This window comes from Asparagus officinalis, chromosome 2, assembly GCF_001876935.1.
Source record: "Asparagus officinalis chromosome 2, Aspof.V1, whole genome shotgun sequence".
Lineage (NCBI taxonomy): Eukaryota > Viridiplantae > Streptophyta > Magnoliopsida > Asparagales > Asparagaceae > Asparagus > Asparagus officinalis.
Window position 1 is genome coordinate 13,900,281 of NC_033795.1, and position 20,993 is coordinate 13,921,273.

Below are 20,993 nucleotides of genomic sequence, written 5' to 3' on the forward strand. Positions count from 1 at the left end.
AATAAGTGACAAAACTAAAAACTTATTTGTTGTTTTCTCCCAATATCTATTGTGGATATTTTGGTCATTTGATCACACATTAACTAACAATGTTAATTTGTGAGCTTTCTGCCAAATGTTTTTGAGGGTTTAGTGAGAGTCTCAAAGGTGTCGTGTTTTGTGTCAAACACCCCAAGTTATTGGGGGTTTAGTGAAATTTATTCTTACTTTAATTTCTAAAGAGATGATAGCTATTAATGTTTACACGTGACCTTATATCTAGAAGAGTAGGTTCATGGTTATTATTTTTACAATATACATTGGTTGTCAAATTAAGATGAGACTAAAACCTTAAATGGATAGGAGAATCAAGTAAAAAACATCATAAAACAAAGAAAATCTAGATCTGTTATTCTATAGACAGAAGAATAAATTAAACTTCATATAAGGGTAGAGATGGAAAAGGAAATATTGTTAATCCCTACTTTATATATATAAAAAGAAAATTTTGATTTACTACTAGCTTTACATCTCGGGAAAAAAAAGTCATGTGTCCCTCCCTAATTTAAATTTAAAAACTTAATATAAAAACTATCCATGCACTTATTAAGTGAGGTTGTGTTTTCATTTTTTAATTTTAAGATATTATAAAAACGAGGGATATTATAAAGGGAGTATTGGTGGTTAAGCCATCTAATTTCAATTTTAAATTTTGATACAATTTTATCCATGTCCTTATTTTGTATTTCCTTGATAAGGAAAACAAAGCTCCAAGTCAAGTTATCTACTTTTAAAAAAGTAACATACAACAACAACAAATTCAGATATACAAATTAAAGAAACCAAATCAATTGGTGCAAGCATGGGACATAATGCTTGCATGTATAGATACAAAGTGAATACAATAAAAGCATGGGAAATTCTAAATATATATAATGATGCTGTTTCAAATTGAATATCCAAACAATTGACTATGTCCGATACACATGAACTCTCTATGTATGCTATGTAGTACGTGGATTCGGATTCTTTCTATTTAAGTGGTAAATAGAGAGGGCACGATTACCACCATCACAAAAGTGATCTTCAGAATAGCTGATTCTCTCTATTTAAGTGGTATATAGAGAGGGTATACGATTACCATCATCACAAAAGTGATCTTCAGAACAGCTGATTCTCTCTATTTAAGTGGTATATAGATAGGGTATACGATTACCACCATCACAAAAGTGATCTTCAGAACAGCGGTTTTCAATACAATAGAGGTTTTAAAAATAATAGTGGTACTTCTATATGACATCATCTTATCATTGAAATTTTCAATAAACATTTAGAATTAGGATAAATGGACATTCTTCAATTACTATCTAGTTATAGAGTATCCGGTTCATGTTTAAATAAAACAGTGCTTATCATATCAGAGACACAATTTATCAATAATTTTTGACTTTTTAAAATTTAATATTAGATATCTGGATTATCAAAATTTATCCATTAATCTAAGTCAAAATTATTCCAATGGTTTGACTGACAATATATTGATATTCATATGAGTATAGAATTTTAGCTAAATTGCACTTAAATGTATCACGGTTTCCCCAACTTTGCATTTTAATACCCCTTATTTGAAAATCTTGCACTTAAATGCCCTAAAGTATTAATTATTACAGATAAACACTTCAAAGTTAAAAAAAAATCTCACAGTGTTAATTTTTCTACAAATATCCAAGAATATCACATAATAGAGGGTATTAATGTGCAATTTTTGAAATCTCTAAGCTATTTAAGTGAGGTCATTTACAAACCTGAGGGTATTTCTATGCAGCATTGGGTAAAAATGAGCGCATCAACATACAATATCGGTTAAACAAGAAAGCACCAACGTGCAATATCCTCAAAAGTTGAGACATTTATCTGTAATATTGATATACTTTGGGATATTTAAGTGTGTAGTCGTAAAACTATGGGGATTAAAATGCAAGGTAGGCGGTAAAAATATGGGTATCTTGTATCCATACCGTACAAAATAGCTAATATACCATAGTATTGATGGCCGTATATTCTTGTATAGTGTTTCTGTTGACCAAATTTTACCGGATTCCCACTTTCAACCAAATCTACGAAAGTTCGATCCGAAGACCTAAAATCAAACAGAGAAAACGAAAAAGGAAAAAAAAAAATCAAACAGAGGCGAGGAAAAGAGAAAACGATGGCGACTCATCGCCATCTCAAGCTCTTTGCTCCATTATTGCTGTTCTCGTTCTTCGCTAGGGTTTACTCGAACCAATTCTCAGTGGACGGAACGGTGTTGGAGCTCGACGACAAGAACTTCGATTCGGCGATCTCGTCCTTCGACTTCATCCTCGTTGATTTCTACGCTCCTTGGTGCGGTCACTGCAAGAAGCTATCCCCCGAGGTCAGTGATTTTTTTTTTTTAGCAAAAACTTTAAAAAGAAAAAATTGCTCTTGTTGATGCTCACCTTGCTTTAGTATAAATTTAGGGCTCACCAGGAAATTTTGAAAATGATTATAAACTTTTTGGACCCCAGAATCTTCGTACTCGTAAATTACACTCCTAAAATCTTCGTATTTTTTTTTTCGAAATGAGGATGTTACTTGAAACAACTTAATGGATTTGGGACGTAATTACAATTTACAAGAGCCTTTGTAGACATTACTGTGAGGGCCTTCAAGATCTATAAGTGATGGGATGAAAAGGGAACATGTAGAATGCTAGTTTAGCAATTTATGAGAAAACAATGAGCTTATTAGTTTGGGTTTCATGGTGAAGAAATACTTAGGAATGGCCACTTTTCCACTCAAGATAAATTGTTTATCATAATGGTGACTGGCGAGATCAAGGCATATGTGCTTACAATATCACTTAATCTATCAAAATTTTATGTATCATATGTTCGTAGAACTATGTAGTTTAAGGAATTTTTCTATAAAATGTTTATAGTGTGAAAGGTGTTTATGGTCAAACATGTATTAGAATGTTGCACAAAAACATGGATAAGGGATAACACACTAAAGCGTGAGTAAGAAATGAGGGCTTCCTTAATATTTATCGAGAGGGATAAGGGACTGAGGTAGGGAGGGAAATTCCATAGAGAGTTAAAATGAGGGAGAAGTGATCAATGGAGATCAAAGTGCTGCAGTTATGGTATGCTTAAACAAACATTAAGTATTTAAAAATAATGTGTAGGTCTATCAATTTAAGAGTATATAAACCTTAGCAGAGCATATAATAGGAAAAAAAAGGACTCTTGTAGGAATCCCAATGTAGGACTTATTGTTGTCACTGGGTGATGTAGCTTGAGTTCACTGGGCGATGTTAGTTTGAGTACGTTGATGTGCTTTACTCAATCTCTAGATATTTCACAATATTCAAAGTTGGGAAAACATGGATAACTTCTACACACACACATAGCTCCCAGCATTCACACGTGTGGCAGAGCCCATTAGTTTTACTAGTATTAGCATATAGTTAAATAGTTATCGGCAATGATTTCTTCTTTTGGCGCGATGAGATGTTAAGGCAAGCACATGACTTTTTAAGATGCAAATTATGGCGTAATATGTTATTTAGGCCAATAGGGTTAGATGGTCTTGTTACTTCCCTTACATGAGCCCTGGATGTGTCAACTTCAAGAACAGTGGGGTTTACAGAATTTTTTCATACTGAGGTTATGTGAGAACGCCTCAAATTATTGGGGGTTTGTCAATATACCCTTGGGATATCTATTCAAGGAACTCATTCTGCACAAAGTTTCAATGAGGTTTAGATTCGTCAATTTAAGAAACATTGTGGGGTTGCCAATGAGTTTTGACATAGGAGGTATGTGAAAATGGCTGAAAAACTGAAAAGTAGTGGGTGGTGTGCAGGTCCCAAAGGTGTGGGTTGCTGTGGGTTTTGTTTTGTTTTGTTTTTGTTCCTTTTTTTGTGGGAGGGGATGTGCTTATTGAATGTATACCCTTCACATATTGATCCTGCTTTGATCCTTGAGTAGTTAATTCATAGGAAAAATTGTTCTTTACTCTCTAATGGGTGCCGGCAGCAAAAATAGTGATGCACATTGGAACAGGAATGACTTCAGTGCTCCCTCACTTAGCGAGAGAATGAAACTCAGTGAAATCGACAATATACATTGGTGAGACAAGGTAATAATATCTTGATATCCCTCCATGGAATACATTTGTCTAGCAATGCACGCATCTCCATTTCTGATTCACTATGACTTTTAGTGAGTTCATTCCTTTTTAGTTTACTAAAATTCCATTGACATACACAAGAAAATGATGTATGTTTAATTATCATTCAAATATTGATTTCTTGCTTCATTAATGGTTATATAGTTCTTCTAGTTTCCATGCATCCTAAATACTAAATATTACTGCTGCTATAAATCTTCTCTGGGATCTTATTCTGCTCCTGATTTCTGGTTAGTTTCTAGTCATTATCTTTTGGATTGTAATTAGAATTTTTAATGATTCTATAACTGTGAACAACCTGGCTACCTAGTTTCTATTTTAATTGATTAACACTCTTGATTTATGCTTTTACTGAAAAATCGCAGTTAGATGTGGCTGCCCCAACTCTAGCTGGGTTGAAAGAACCCATTGTGATCGCTAAAGTTAATGCTGACAAGTATTCAAAACTTGGTGCCAAATATGAAATCGAGTATGTTTCTGCCCGTTCTTTATTTTGATTAATGAACATTTTTTCAAAGATATAACTAATTGCAGCGTCAGATATGTAAAGTCGGAATCTTGTTCTAACGTCTATTTATCAGAGTGTTAAGTTTTGGTACTGAGCTGTTGTTTGATCTCGGATGCGTTAAGTTTTCATTAATATGTGATTCATTGCTGAACCATTGTAATGGACAGTTTTCTTCTTTTATTCTATATCATATCGGCCATTACTATAATCTAACTTGAAGGTTGTTGTTTTCTTTCTAATACAGTGGGTATCCTACGCTGAAGCTCTTTATGCATGGTGTCCCTGTTGACTATTATGGTCCAAGGAAAGCCGATTTACTTGTTCGATACTTAAAGAAGTTTGTCGCACCTGACGTTTCTGTTCTTGAGTCAGATTCTGCTGTTGATGGTTTTGTCGAAGCAGCTGGCAAACAATTTCCCATATTCATTGGTTTTGGCCTGGACGAATCACTTGTTGTTGAATTTGCCAGAAAATACAAGAAAAGGGCATGGTTTTCTATAGCTAAAGGTTTCTCAGAGGAAGCCATGGTAACTTATGATTTTGACAAGGTTCCTGCATTGGTATCTCTCCATCCCAAATATAATGAACAAAGCGTGTTCTATGGCCCTTTTGAAGGTGAGTACTTAAAATTTCACTATGTTGACGTTTGAAATCATTGTAAAGACATGGAGAATGAGACTTTGCATTTTTTTATACACGTGCACACACACAACAGAAACATACCCCACTGGAGGAGGGTAAAAGAAGTACTATATTAGAAATAATATTTCAAGGAAATAAATCTAGAAAAATGGAAATTTCAATTTTCAGGTTCACTTCAACCTGAATGCTAAACATAAAATCAGTCACCCAACTTAACTGTTAGGAGTTTATTTTGTCTTGATTTTGTAAGCGGAAAATAAGCAAAATTGACCCGCGCATTGACGCGGCATCTGCGTGAAAACAATCAAAAATATATTTTAAGTATTTGGCCTAAAAATACATTGTACACCTAATACTTTGAATAAAATAGCAAGTTAAAGCAAAATATATCACCTTACAATGATACAAAACTAAACAAACAATAGTTAAAAATTAAATCTTTCAAGTATGTTAGATCCAAGGTGATCTAGTGAAGTGTGTGGGTCTAAAAGTAAATAAAGGTAAAACTTTCGGTTTAGACATAAAAATTTTTAAAAAAAAGTGAGTGAGTTTTAAAATAAATGAGGCAAAAAAAAAGCACATCTGCAGTTCACTATTGACGTGCAAGTTATACGTATATTCATACCTCAAATGGAGTAATCTGAGATGATTTTGGTTGAACTTGCAGGAGAATTCTTAGAGGATTTTATGAAACAAAATCAGCTGCCACTAATTGTACCTATAAACTTTGAAACCCTCAAGCTATTGAATGATGACAAGAGGAAAATTGTCGTAACAATTGTGAATGACGATGTTGATGAGAAGTCATTGAAACTGATTAAGACTTTAAGGGCTGCTGCAAACGCCAACCGTGACTTGGTATTTGGATATGTTGGAATCAAACAGTGGGAAGAATTTGTCGATACATTTGATGTCAGAAAAGGGTCCCAACTCCCAAAGTTGCTGATCTGGGATGGAACTGAAGAATATCATATTGTAAGTCCCACTATCTTCATTTAGTTTTTCTACTGCCTATGCTCGTTACTGTATACAAAATAGTCTTGTGTGCACAGATAGATGTAAATAACAGTACTACCTCACATAAACCTGATTACTGCATCTTGGAGTCTTAAGAAATTGTAATGCAACACTTACCAAATTACTTTTTTTCTCAATGAGATAAAAAATTGACCTGTAAATGTAATCAAATTTGAACACATCACATTTTATAGTGTATTAGATTGCTCGAATGTATGTTAAATAGGAGCATGAGGTTCTCAGGCCATCTAAAAACCTAAATTCATATCCATCTAGTTTACATGTTAGGTCTTTGAAAGCCTATGAAACTTGAACCTTGTTGGGCTTTCGTTCAAGTATGCAGCTAAGCTTTTTTTTTTTCTGAGCGAAATCTTCATCTATACTTTAGGATGTAAATCCTTTATCTTAAGAGGGGATGTAGCATACTGTTAATCATACAAGCAAATAAAGTATTTACGAGTATTATTCTTACCAGCAAGATTTTCGTTAGGAATACTGTAAGCATATGCTGATCTGTTTTAGGTAATAAATCCTTTATACTTCAGCCTAAGCATAAGAACTATGATAAAGCTGCATGCTTACAGAGGCTTGTAATGGAGGAGAGGAAGTTATATACAAATCAACACTAAAATACCAGAATGGAAGTCGTCATATTGTAGGATACTGCATCATAGTAACTATTATATCATTAAAAGCAGAATTGCATCGACCTCAAATAAATTACAAATATACAAAATCAACCTTTGCTTCACCTCTGCTTCACTGATCTAGTGTTTGCCTAACGTTGCATATAAACACAAATATTGGTGCCAGATAATAAAAACATCGGCCCATTGTTTGGTGGAGCTTTGTTGACTTTGAGATATGCACTGTAATCATTCCATCTTAGCAAAAACCCTTAGATGATTGAAAACATATATTAATGTATTGGCCCCTTCATGGTGTTTCTTATTAAGCTTTCTAAATATAGTTTGAAAGTGAGGGGACGGAGCCAAAACCATCTCACGTTTTGCAAGTGCCCAACCTGAGATTTTGAAAGCCATTGGTGCTTTCGTGGCTCCTAGACCATAACCCCAGTTAGACTCTACAAAAAATTTGATAACCCTTTTTTGATTTAATAAAAATTTCCCAAGCCGAGATTTTGAAAGCCAATTGGTGTTTTGGTGGCTCCTTGACCATAACCCCATTATGCTATACTCTATAAAAAATTTGGATAATCCTTTTTGATTTAATAAAAATAATACATTTTTAATATAAAGTGTAACGTTACAAATAAATTCATTATTGAAATACGAATGACTTTGACAGTATCACTTGACCAACTGAAACATAAAAAAACTATCTTTTGCATAAGAAAATTAAGGTTGAAAATTAATAATTATTTGTATAAATAGTTAAAAGGATTTTAAAATAAATCTATCTTCCTCTAGAATAACATTTTTGCTCTTGCTTCTTAGTGCCCTACCAGTCTAGAATTTCTGGTTTCGGCCCTAGTTGAAGCTGTTGTTCATTTTTGTAAAAATAAAATCCATAATAAATGAAACTATAGTTTTGTATGTCTTTGATATAGGTGTCAAACTTGTCATGTTCGAGCTTTGTAATATTATTAATATATTATTACCATCGGATGGTTGAATTCATTGTATAGTTTGGTATTCAGCCTTTTACAATCAGTTTTAATCTACACCTCATTGCATACTTTCGGTCTAATACACTCCAATTTTATTGGTTTTAATCTTGTCTTATTTTCTATTTTTAATATTTCAGGTTGAAGGTTCAGAGAGCCTCGATGACGATGATGATGAAGCATCACAAATAAGCCGGTTTCTTGAGGGATACAGAGAAGGGAGAACAATAAAGAAGAAAGTCGCCGGCCCTTCAGTAATGGGCTTCATTAATTCACTAATCACCATCAAAACAGTGTACCTAATAGTCTTTTTAGTTGCTATTTTCATGCTTATCCAGAATTTTGCCAATCGAATTGATGACGGCCCTCAACCAAGGGAACGTGAAGCTGAAGTTGAAGATACAAGTAGAACAACGGCCTCTGAAAGTGAAAGCAGAAACGAATACAAGCCTGGAGATAAAGATGACTGAGTTTTAGTGTTACAACTTGTTTAAAAGCATTGCACGTTTTGTAATGATCTGTTTGTGCGCAGAAATTTAGGTCTAGCTGGTATTATGGGTTGAATTCAGGATTATCTTTTATATGTTGTAGATTAAATTTTGTATTTGAGTTCGCTATCGAAACGTGTGATGTTGATATGTCTGATATTTTCTTATATTTCAGTGTTTTGCGCAGAGTCCCTACTCTATTATTGGTGTTATATGTACAATTCATCTATACAAATACATATAATAAAGCAATTTGTTTGGACATAAGGGGATCTAACTGCTGATAAAAATTTAGAGATGATAAGCGTTTAAGCCTCTATGGCATCTATGATGGAACTATGTTACATCTATGATTTTGCTAGTGGAAAGGTAATGATCATTTTGCTTCTCTCAGCTATTGATCTGTCGTTATTTCTCTGGATTGTGCTGAAAGCTGATACTAGAAATTTCCAAGATCTTATTATATATTTACAACTACTGCATTGTTGGCATTATTTGCAACAAAAAACACTACTAGAATTGTATGACCTAGAGACAAAGTTCCAATAGTTTACATTCTATAATTCACATTTTAAGTAATAGAGAACTTCAACAATAACAGGTACAGAATATCTAAGTTATGTGCACATTCTGGTCAAAAAGAAGAATCAGACTATATTAAACCAAGAGATATTCATTATTGACACAAAGTAGTTTCCAGTTACACAGTTGCATTTACCTCTATGAAATAAGGGCCAAATATTGCAGATAAAAAGGAGCCTTCACTGGATCTGCTACAGTTCTTACCAAGCAAAAATGAAATACTTCAAACTGTTGAAATTCAAAAAAGAATACAGTACTCACATAAGCAAACATAGAATAAATACTCACATAAGCAAACAACACAGGTCTGAAGAGGCAAAAGTATCCGTATCCAACATAGCAAAGAAGTACTAGACATCTGAAACAAATCGCAGCATCTTGAAATGTAAATCGTGCAAGTTTTATTTCCTATAGTTCCATTATACTGGATTACATCGTGGGAGATAAACCAGAAAGAAAGGCGCTAAGTTCGAACTGTAACAAGAGACACCGAGGAACCTTTCTTCTTATAAATATTGTGTAAAAGTTACATGAGTGCAAGTAAGTAAAACCTTGCATTATAGGCATTTTTCTTCCATATGGATTATACATCAAAAAATGCATGGACTAAAGAATTGGAGCTTAACTCTGCTATTGTCCATCTGTATTTGACCATTGGGTGGCTGGGGAGACAGAACCAGTATACAACTACAAATTCTGTTTCATTAGCATCTGTTGGAGCTGAAGCACTTGCTGCTGCTGCTCCAGAGGTAATGAACTTAATTGCTCAGGTGTTAAATTCATCACCTGCTGAAGAAGGGCAGATTCCGCTTCTGGTGGAAGCTGCACAAGGTAGAGAAAATAAAGTAAATAGCATCATAAAATACTTGAGCATATAGATTATGTTATGAACATAGAAATCCTAATTTCCCTCCATTTATCATATTCCTTGCTTGCTATGTTGAAATATTACTATGTGCCACAGCACCACAGAAGCTTCCTCATACTTACACTAGTCTAAGAAAAGCCGATGTATGTGCTCAAATAAAGATTATTCCCATCAAATTTGACCACATTGTAAGGACGTTATTAGAAGCCTACTTAAAATTAATTTCTATTCTATTTCCTTGCATCAGTATCTTCTTGCTTGCACCCATAGCATGTAGATATGATAACAAGATAAAAAGCCCCCTCCCCAAACATAAAAAAGAACACCTTGCAGAAAAGAGAAAAGAAAGGAAAAAAACAATAATAACATAATGTAGGAATCCTCAAATGACAAAGTAAATATTTGATAAGATCTAAAAGTGAACTGAGAAGTTCAATACAAATCACCCTAAACTACCACTATAACAGAAATCCCTACAACTATTATTCCATCTATATTAAGAAGAAATCAGAGTAACCTATCTAATATCCATACCTCTATAACAGAATAACATAAATTTTATTTAGTGTAAACTACTAACTAGTGGTGTAGTATATGGTTTCTCTTAACATGATATTGCATAAGAATGATATACTAATATTTAGGAAATAACCAGATTCTGATAGAATTACTTCAAAATCATTCACCTATCCTGTAACTACATCTTTGAATGTTACGTTTTATGTAAACAACACAAGTTGTAACTCTCCCAGCCCTCTCTTCCTCTTCCCCACAACCATCACCCACATCCTGAAAGGAGCCTTCTTGACCTGATAGGCTCATATAAATTTTTGATACAAAAATAAGTACTTTTATTTTTGGAAGCTGTACAGTTGAAGTAATGATTGAAGGGCAGTTTTATTCCCTTGCCCAATAGGTTCACGGATGACTTATGTATGTCAGTTCTTTTTGGTTGTGTTCCTATTCAATCAACTAAAAGTCTAAATGTTGAAATTCTTGAAGCAAGATATACCAATGAACATCAAAACAAGCTGAATTATATTGGTGGAAGACCTGAAGTCTTTGATGCATTAAATTTAATACCTGAGGAGCATCAGCCATTGGTTTCCAGGTGCTAAAGTTATGGCAATTGGTTAAGAAGCAGAGCTAACAATAGGAAAGGTATCAATCACCTGATGAGAGCCACCTCTATTTTCCAATTTTGGTCTCTTTAATCCATGGTTCATCACTTCTGATGGTTCACCTGTTGTTCCTGTCTGCGTCACTGATTCGACGCCTGAATTTAAATCATAACTTGCAGCAGCATGTGTTCCAGCTCGCTTAGAAAGTGAATTTATTCCATTTGACAATGCTTGGTAATTTGACGAGACACCCTGATACATAACGTCATTTGACCGAAAATGAGATGATGTCACTGATACAAGCATATAAATAACACTGCGCTTCATTATTCAATTCTATATCCACACACATGCTCGGGCACACAGACACAAAGAGAGAGATTTCAAAAGTAAAAACAGATAGTCATAGTGAATATTGTGCATTCATTGGTAGGACAAACTTCATACTGTTAAAGCTCATATAAAAATGGCCACATTCACATGAATTCCAAGTAATGCTATAGATTAACAGCCATATATACAGAAACCAAAATAAACTCTTCTCCAGTTGCATAACCGCCACAAGTGTCTGGGAGGTTATGATACTAGAAAACAGAAGTTCTGATGCTAAAACCTCAAATTGAGACATAGTTTTTAGTATCTACACAAGGAAATCATAAGTTACAGCGAAGTAGTACACTGGAATTTCCAATTTATGTTATAAAGGTCCAACAAAGTTAGAACCACATAGAGTTGTCTCATAATGTTCATATCTTTGAAATCAGTTTCCCCTACTTAAAGTCCTGTGCCACTACACCAAAACTCCAAAGTTATGATGAGGGTTGAGGGTTATAGTTCTATATTCTAACACTGCTATTACTCTATAGACTAGCAGGAGTATGCCGCCAAGATTTAATTTATGTTTGTTTTACGATATGAATCAAGTTCCAACATATAACCTCACAGAATTGTCTGATTATAGATTACCCAATGTATGAGAGCACAATAGTACATAACACCCAATACTAGTACATGTTAAATTATCAGTAAAACAGTGACCTGAGAAGTCAGAGAGGGTGGCAAATGTGGCTGCTGAAGACTATCCGCAAGATGCGGTTGAGGATGCTGACCAACATTTGTAGCTCCAGGGATTCCAGAATGTGGAGGAGCAGGAGGCTGCACTTGTGACATCAAACTCATGGATGTCGATAAAGGTGGAATCTGTGGCTTATTTGAAAGGCAACCAAAAGTTTGTGGTTGCGGTGGCAGAGAGTGCTGAAATGGAGGTTGAACAGGAAATTGTTGAAGTGGACGTGTCTGGCCAAGATTGGAAGAAACTAAAGGATTTTGATTAGATATACTGTTTGGAAATGCAGGCTGTGGGACTGGAGTAGAAGCCTGCTTAATATTTGCCATCTGCATTGGTACAGTTGAGTTATAAAAAAAGTTACGTATTGCTAATAGCAAAGCTTTACTAGACGACTCCCGATATAAAGTAAATGATGCATACCATCTGTGGCGTCACCATACCAAGCATTATTTGCACCTGCAGCACAAAAAGAAAATCAAGGTCAAGATAAGAAACAAGCCAAACAAAAACACGTCCAAAGAAAAGATTGTTGATATTGCATCTATGTTTAACATGATGTCCATGGCTAATCTGAAATTCCATATGTATTAGGGGAACTCGTATATTGACAATTGAGGCAACTATGAGATTTTATTAACAACCCAATTTCTCCACAAAGAAACAAAGTTCATACATGGGGAAATATCTGCAAATTGTAAGAGCTTAGAGAACTTCATTGTAAAGGAAAGCTTGTGTAGCTGCAATGACTCTTGTATGGATGTAAAGATCCATCAGAGATCACATAAATGTACAAATTATAAAGGCTATCATGGAAACATAGTTTGGGATAGAATAAAGGAGAGAATATATGTGTTATAGTTGAATAACAACCTGAAAGAGAGCCTTTGGTAATTGTGCACATCCTTGTAGCAGCTGCTGAGCCAGCGGCTTATTTTGCTGAACCAAAGCCTGCCACAAGAAAAATCGATATGATATGAAGTTTTCTGAAGAAAAAATGATATATACAATATCTGAAAGCACAGAAAAGGGAAGATCTAACCTTCATCTCAGACAATATTCCATTCAGCTGCTGTCTGGACATTTTCGCCAGATACTGAGTCAAAGCATCATTGCCAAGACTAGAGAGAGTTTGTAAACCATTTTGCATTAACGGCAGTCTGCTTGTCTGAGTTCCACCCAATGCTCTAGACATGGTAGATGCAGCAGTAGCAGCTAATGGATGCCCTACTGGTTGATGGAGAGAGGAATCCACAGGAATAGGGGTTCCAGATGACAGTTTATTAGCTTCTGCAAATTTTCATTGGCGTTAGGAGACACCTACTAGAATGAAAACATTAGCGACTGGTAGATAAGAGAATGAAACACAAAAATATTGATTTAAGAAGAGAAAGACAACCATTAGTGGGTGTAAATCCTGGTCCGCCACGACCCTGAAGCAATGACAATGATTTTAGATTCAGAAAACAAATGAATCATTAATACAGGCCACTAAAATTCAATGAGCCAAGTACATTAGACACCTCCCTAGAGGAGAATGCCACAATTTAAAACTAAATTAACACTGGGAGGTGTTTGCGGTTGGGGTGTAGTTGCCATGAAAATGCAACAAAGATAGAAAATAGTTCAGATTCTAATTAGTGGAAACTAATGTAGCCACCTCTAGGCTCTAGCATATGTTTCACTGATCTTTTTTGTATGCTAAGGGTCTGAAATGACAACTACAATTAAATTGTTTTAACCTGTTCTCTGTTGCGATCAGCACCCTTATCATTTTCAGCAAAGTCAACTCTTAGCTGACGGCCATTTATCTCATAACCCTGGAGATTGCGACGAGCACTCAGAGCAGTTTCCTCATCCTTATACTCACAAAACCCATAACCTTTGGGCTTCCCAGTTTCTCTGTCAAGTACTAACCTGCATATTACAACTAAAAATCAGAGGATGGCCAGAAAATCATGATGAACCTATGCATCCGTGCATCAGGAGTAATGCAAAAAATAAAAATAAAAAGTAAAAGACCATAATAAAATGATGCTCTTGATTACTATACCAATTGTCAATGTCTGCTAAATGCTCGTGTCAAATAATAATCAGGTATATAGGACACTTCAAGAGGCAGATAAATGACTAAAACTGCAAAAATTCAAAGATTTTATAGATAAACATTACCATGTTAATATATTATACCATTTCTAAGATTTGACACACTATACAAATATACATTACACACGCATGTCAGGCACTGCAGCTTGGCTATTGTCTACACCAAATCATAGGTGAGGACTGGTATGAGTCGACATTGCACATTTATGATAAGTATCAGTAAGCGTGCAAGTGGAAGAAATTATAGGCTCTAAAATATGGCCTAAAAATAAATATCGCCATAGCCTTTATGCTCAAACATAGAGCTGAAGACTATAGCAATAGGCTACAATGTTCACTTAGGAAAACTTCAAGCCTTAGAAGATAATAGGATATCCAGCTGAAATGATTAAACAATATGCAGAAAACATAAGTAGACCGTTCTGCTATGAACAAGCTCATGTTTTCTGGTGACCTCCTACAGTTTGGTAAAGAGAAGAATAATAACAAAATTAAAAAAATCAAAAACAAGAATAATAAAATAGAAAGGTTCATCACTTCAGAATGTGAAACTCGGACAAAAAGAAGCTCACAAGATCGCAAATATCTAAGCCCCAGTGAAACAGGCTGAGGTATATTTTCATGGTCAAAGCTCAAAAGAGACATGTTAGCAAGACAATTAACTGTTCTATGTGTATTGATGGAACACCAATAAATCATTAACATTAGCCAAAAACCCATCAGTAATAGGCAAAGTAAGTACATCTAAAGTCTCATATTCTCCACTTATTTATTGATTCATTAACATGAAAATAAAACAAAAACTATAAATTTATTAATCACCAATTAGCTAAGTTGTATGTTCATCAATTCAGGATTACTAAGGTTTTAGCTGAACTCGACTACTTCTAATGCTCAAACAAAGCTACAGTAGCTTAAAGATTTATCACCAGAAGCAAAACCGCAAATTGACAAGAGAATCGCACGTTCTTTAATCCCACGATTCAAGTTACAAATTTGACGTACTCTTTGCTACTGAATCCAACCACTGACTATAGTTACAACAAAGCCAGGGTTTTTCATTAATTCCTCTCCCATCAAGGCTTGCCGACTAACTTATAACACCTAAAATTTAAAAAAAATTAACATGAGTAATTCAGCAATTCATTGAAACGAGCAAAACCAAAGAAATCCACAGCAATGAACACAAAGGGGGCTCAAACACAAGAGAGAATCGACAATCAAGCTTTGATTTGATTCCATGATTCAAGTTACAAAATCGACACCCTCTTTGCCGCCAAATCCAATCAAAAGCCCCAAATTCCCAATTTCAGTTACATCAAAATTAGGGTTTTCGATCCAAATCTAACCTAAAAGACACAACAGGCCCGACTTCTTCGCAAATTTGGATCAGTTGCTCTTCACTCGCATCGTAGGGTATGTTCCCAACTGCAAAGAACGAAAAGATAAAATCACCAAAAAGAAATCACAAATTAGCAAAATTGAAAAAAAAATATTGGGGGTGTTCGAGAAACTAACCGAAGACGCAGCGGTGCTGTGAAGCGCGGAGGCGCATGTCAATTAAGCGATGCCGGCGGCGGCGCTGCCGGTCGCGATGAGGTTTACAGCGGCGAGAGCGGTTCATGAAGTTCACTGATTTGGGGGATTAAATAGAGGGGAAGAGAGAGAGAGAGAGTAGAGGCGCTTTTTTATTGAGTAGTGAATTTAGATTGCGTTTTAAAATAGGCGTGAGAATTGGGTAAATTTGCAGAATCCTCAACCCCCCCCCCCCCGGCGCAGGTGATATATTATTAAGTTATATTTCTACTTAGAAAAACATTTATTTATTTGGGGGTTTCCATATTGGTCCCTTACACATAGTGAATTTGATATCAGTCCCTCAAATCTTTATATTTTGATATTACTCCATCAATTACACTTTAGTTGTTGATATTGGTCCTTCTGTTCAGATCGTGGTTAAAAATGATGACATGTGGCTAGGTTAGTGCTAACCCTAGGTTGATATTTACCAAACTAACCCCACTCATTGAATTAGGCTCCACATAACTAGCCCCTCTCTCTGGTCTCTCTCCCTCTCTCTCGTTCTCTCTTCCTCTCTCTCCCCTAATTTCTTCCCCTCCTCCCCCACTAGAGCATATATTTTGCACAAGAAATGAGTAGCTAAAACATACGAGACTAGTAGTCCTGTATGTTTTCTGGGTGAACTAATAGGGGATTAGTTCCCCCAAAATATACTGGACTAGTAGTCCCGTATGTTCTGAGCTGGGCGTTTTTTAAAATCACCTCTTTTTGACCTGTTGTTAAAAAAGATCAATTTTGTTAAATAATTAGCCAAATGGTCGATTTTGCTAAATAATTAGCAAAATCGGTCTTTTTTTTTAATTCCCCACATAACTAGCCCCTCTCTCTGGTCTCTCTCTCTCTTGCTCCCTCTCCCCTAGTTTCCTCCGCCCTCCGCCGCCCCAATCCTCGCCGCCGCTTCCCCCGTTTCCTCCAAAACCAAAATCTCCCCTAAAATTCATAAGCGTTAAGAGGCCTGAATGCTATCTGTGCACCACCTAACGTCCTCCGTCCCCTTTGGCTCCGTCCGCCGCTTTATCCGCCGCGACCAGTTAAATGCCGACGAAATGGTTATTAGGGAGCCGAATATGATCTCGGCTGATGAAAGGGTGAAAATATTGGAGGGCAAGGTTAGGTTTGTGCGTAGAGATTGGGTTTTGAGTTGATAACTGGGAGATGTTTTAGCTACTTTTAGGCTTTGTGTGGTTGTCGTCTTGCTTGAGAGGGATGTGAACATGGGTAACTTGGGTTTGGTTGAGAAGGATGTGATCTTGATGGGGATTCCTTGTTGGGTTTTTTTTTTTTGCAACCCCAGTAAAAGAGAACTTGAGTTTGATGATAGGGTGGCATTAGGGGCACACATCCAACCACAACCTTAACTACATCCCCTCTCTCATTTGCTACAATGCACCGGGCCCCACATAGGATTTTAAAAAATTAAAATCTCATGTGAGGCCCGGTGCACTGTAGCAAATAAGAGAGGGGGTGTAGTTGAGGTTGTGGTTGTGTGCCCCTACCATTTTCCTTGATGATATTTAAAAGGGAATGTGAGCGTCTCCCGAGAGGAGACCATGCCAAGAGGTTGATGGATGGGGAAACGGCTGTCTCCGTTAGAGGAGATGCCATTGATTAGATTGCCAACGTCGGTTTTTATTTTATTTTTCTATTTTTTTATATATATTGCTTGATTGGATAAAGACTAACTTGGCTCTTTGCTAGAGGTTGTGCCGTTGATCGGATATGATGGACTTGGGGTTTTATCTTTTTGTTTGACTAAAATTTGTCTTAATCTGCCTGTAGATTAATTTGGATGTTTTTTCAATCTTTTTCTTCACCAATACTTTACTAATTGAGCAAAATCTCCCCCTCTCCCATAATTGTTTAAATTCAATGAGATGAAAGGAAGAATATAGGGGTATAAATGGGTCGAGTTTGTGATTAACGAGTTTGAGGATTGTAGATGGGTATGAGTTAAATAGATAATGAGTTTGGGTTTATAATCAGAGGGCTATAATGGTCAACCCACTCAAAAACGTTAACGGAATATTCTCCTAAAGTTATAACACCAACTACATGACTAATATCAACACCAATCATTTTAAGGGGCCAATATGACAATATCAAAATATGAAGATGTGATGAACTAAGGGCTGTTTGTTTGCGCAAATAAAGAGAGAAATGGGGGGTTTGAAATCTGATAAGAAGGCCACATAGGATTTTGATTTCAATACATTTCTATTCTCTGCGTTTGGTTCGCTGGGTGATTTAAAAAAATGGATGGGTGAAATGGGTTGCCACATCAGATTTTTAAGAAAACTCATTTCAGACCAAGAGTGACTGAAATGGTTTGGAAATGTCACATCTATGCATATTTAAATATTTAAAGCACTATTGAAACAACGGCTTGAATTAAAGGGGAATATTTAATGTCCTGTCGCTGAATATTTAATTGGAAAACTCATTTGATTTCTTAATTTCTGGATGTTCAAACAAACATAAGAAATGTGAAACAATGTTTTCCAGCCTATGATTTCAATGTGAAACAAACAAACAAAAATGGGGGAAACCCTCTGAAATGTCCAGAAATATTTCACAGCCTAGCTTTCTGTTTTTTTTTTTTTTTTTGGGAAATGTACCAAACAGCCCCTATTTTTTTTTTTTTTTTTTTTTTGGGAAATGTACCAAACAGCCTCTAATATCAAAATGCTAATTATTTAAGGGACTAATATCAAAAAACCCCTTATTTATTTTAATCTGATTGATAGTTAAGGCATAAAATTAGAGTGTGAAAACAGAGAAGTTAAAACTTTATATATTTATTTTATTTTAATTGAGATTTAAGGCATAAAAGTAAAGTTTGAAAACAGAGAAGTTGACTGAGGCAAAGGGTTGTTTGGTATACTGGAATTGGAAAATCCAATATATTACATGCAGAAACTGCTACATGAATAAAGTATTTGATGTAAGAAAGTAACATCAAGTTGTTTGAACGTCTTTATTTTAATCAAAGAGAATGCATTTCTAAATCTAAAATTGAAGTTTGATTGGTTACAAGAACTTGTTGAGTTTGCATTTTCTTGCATGAAATGAAATACACGGACATTGCAAATCAAGTGTTTATTTATCTGCAATTACAAATTTGATGGGTGAAATATCGTTCATCAGAAGAAGAATTAACAATCCTCGATCGTCTATATTTTATTTGCTTCAACTAATTTTTCTCAAGTTGTTTAATTAATAAAACGATTTTGCAGCGCGGGTTGTGTAGTCAGCAATCGTTCCAGCTTGTTTACCAAAGAAGCACGGAAAAGCGAAATCTGGCTGCAGCATTTGGCGCAAGAGCTATATTTCCTGTCACCAGTAATTTATATTTTCCGATTTGACATCTAATATGATGACTCAACCATGTTTTTTAAAGGGGGCTGTTTGGTTGGTTTCCTAAAAATCAAGAAAAGAAAAAAGGTACATGAAAATCAATAAAATATTATTTTCATCCCTAAAACTCACCACAACATCCAATAAAAATATTATTTTCATCCCACAACTCATCTCATATCATCTCCTAAAAATAAACCAAACACAAAAATGGGTCACATCATCCAACTCATCTCATCTCCATCTCATATCATCTTTAAAAATCATCTACATCATCCAATAATATGGTGACAACTCATCTCATCTCATTAACATTTCATTTCCACCCATTTCCTTAAAAAAACCAAGAAATTTGATTTTCTTAAGTGTGGGTCACATCATCCAATAATATAATGACAACTCGTTTCATATCATCTATTTTTTTTTATTTTTAAGAATGAACCAAACACAAGAAAAAAACCTATTACAGGAAATAAGTTTCTTATAATTCATTTTCTTATTTTTTTTAGGCAACCAAACAACCTCAAAACAAGTTTTCTTAAAAAATCACTCACATCATCCAATAATAATGTGACAACTCATCTCATCTCATCTCTCATTCTTTGATTTCCTCTTTTTTTTAGCCAACCAAACAATCTTAAAATAATTTTTCTTAAAAATAGGTTTCCTATTCTTTGAATTCCTTTTTTTTTTAAGGGGCTGTTTGTTTTACTAAAAAAAGAGGGAAATCAAAGAAATGGAAAACTATTAAAATGAAGAATTGGTTTGGGAGTGTTTGGTTGGCTAAAAAAAGAAGGAAATCAAAAAAATGGAGATGAAATAATGTTAGTTGTCAAATTATTATTGGATGATGTGAGTGATTTTTTAAGAAAACTAGTTTTGATGTTGTTTGGTTGGCGAAAAAAATAAGGAAATAAATTATAAGAAACTTATTTCCTGTAGTTTTGTTGTTTTTCTTTTGTTTGGTTCATTCTTAAAAATAAGAAATGAAATGAGATGATGTGAGTTGTCATTGTATTATTGGGTGATGTGAAGAAAGATTAAGAAAAGTGTTTTCATAACTTTTTGGGATGAAAATAGAGAAATGAAATGTTAATGAGATGAGGTGAATTGTTATAATATTTTATTGGATGATGTGAGTGATTTGAAATGATGAAAAGAGATGAGTTGAGTGATGTTTGGATGAAAATAATATTTTATTAGATGTGGTGGATGAGTTGTTAGATGAAAATAATATTTTATTAGATGTGGTGGATGAGTGGTTAGATGAAAATAATATTTTATTAGATGATGTGGATGAGTTGTTGGATGAAAATAATATTTTATTGGATGTTGTGGGTGAGTTTTAGGGATGGAAATGGAGGAAATAGTATTTTTTGAGATTTTCATGTTTTCCATTTCCATTTCTTGGTTTTCTTGGTTTTTAGGAAACCAAACAAACAGCCCCTAAGTGAACAAACAGCCCTAATACTACGAGTTCCTGCAGCGTTTATCACAACAAAAGAGATTGGGCCGGGCTATGACGAGCCCGACCAACCTATCGCCTATCGTGAAACCCGCGCTTTCATCAGGATCCGATAAGCAATAAGACATCCAATAATACCGTTGTTAGTAATTTTCCAATGGCTATTTTAATTCCTCCTCAACCCCTCAGCGTACCCATTCCCCTTTCTCCTAAAAATAGAAAATTGCCACAAAATTCAAGAAAAGAAATCCCAATTCAGCTAATTCCTAAGGATCCTTGAAATCGAGAGGATTCAATGGAGAGAGAATTCGAGGCGAAGGTGAGGTTGATGCAGAGACAACGGAGCTCGGCTTCAGGGAAGACGAGCAGCATCT

At 35.1% G+C, this 20,993-nt stretch overlaps 3 protein-coding genes across 3 annotated transcripts in view; 2 read left to right on the forward strand and 1 right to left on the reverse strand.

The window, feature by feature from the left end:
* Window positions 2,089-8,664, forward strand: LOC109830328 (protein disulfide isomerase-like 5-2). Its single transcript, XM_020397569.1, has 5 exons — window positions 2,089-2,395; window positions 4,560-4,663; window positions 4,947-5,317; window positions 6,012-6,319; window positions 8,129-8,664. The coding sequence occupies exons 1-5, from the start codon at window positions 2,189-2,191 to the stop codon at window positions 8,456-8,458; spliced, it is 1,320 nt and encodes a 439-aa protein (XP_020253158.1). The 5' UTR covers window positions 2,089-2,188; the 3' UTR covers window positions 8,459-8,664.
* Window positions 9,437-15,976, reverse strand: LOC109830329 (cleavage stimulating factor 64-like). The gene is made up of 10 exons (XM_020397570.1): window positions 15,738-15,976; window positions 15,569-15,647; window positions 13,856-14,030; window positions 13,513-13,546; window positions 13,156-13,403; window positions 12,987-13,064; window positions 12,537-12,572; window positions 12,086-12,442; window positions 11,099-11,299; window positions 9,437-9,880 (listed from the first exon to the last, which is right to left on the reverse strand). Exons 1-10 carry the CDS (start codon window positions 15,841-15,843, stop codon window positions 9,746-9,748), a joined length of 1,449 nt encoding a protein of 482 aa, XP_020253159.1. The 5' UTR covers window positions 15,844-15,976; the 3' UTR covers window positions 9,437-9,745.
* LOC109830330 (3-phosphoinositide-dependent protein kinase 1-like) overlaps window positions 20,816-20,993 on the forward strand; it is a 7,185-nt gene continuing 7,007 nt past the window's right edge. Inside the window, exon 1 of the mRNA XM_020397571.1 lies at window positions 20,816-20,993. This exon is cut by the window's right edge and continues 98 nt beyond it. Coding sequence (XP_020253160.1) covers window positions 20,915-20,993 — 79 coding nt within the window. The 5' untranslated portion in view covers window positions 20,816-20,914.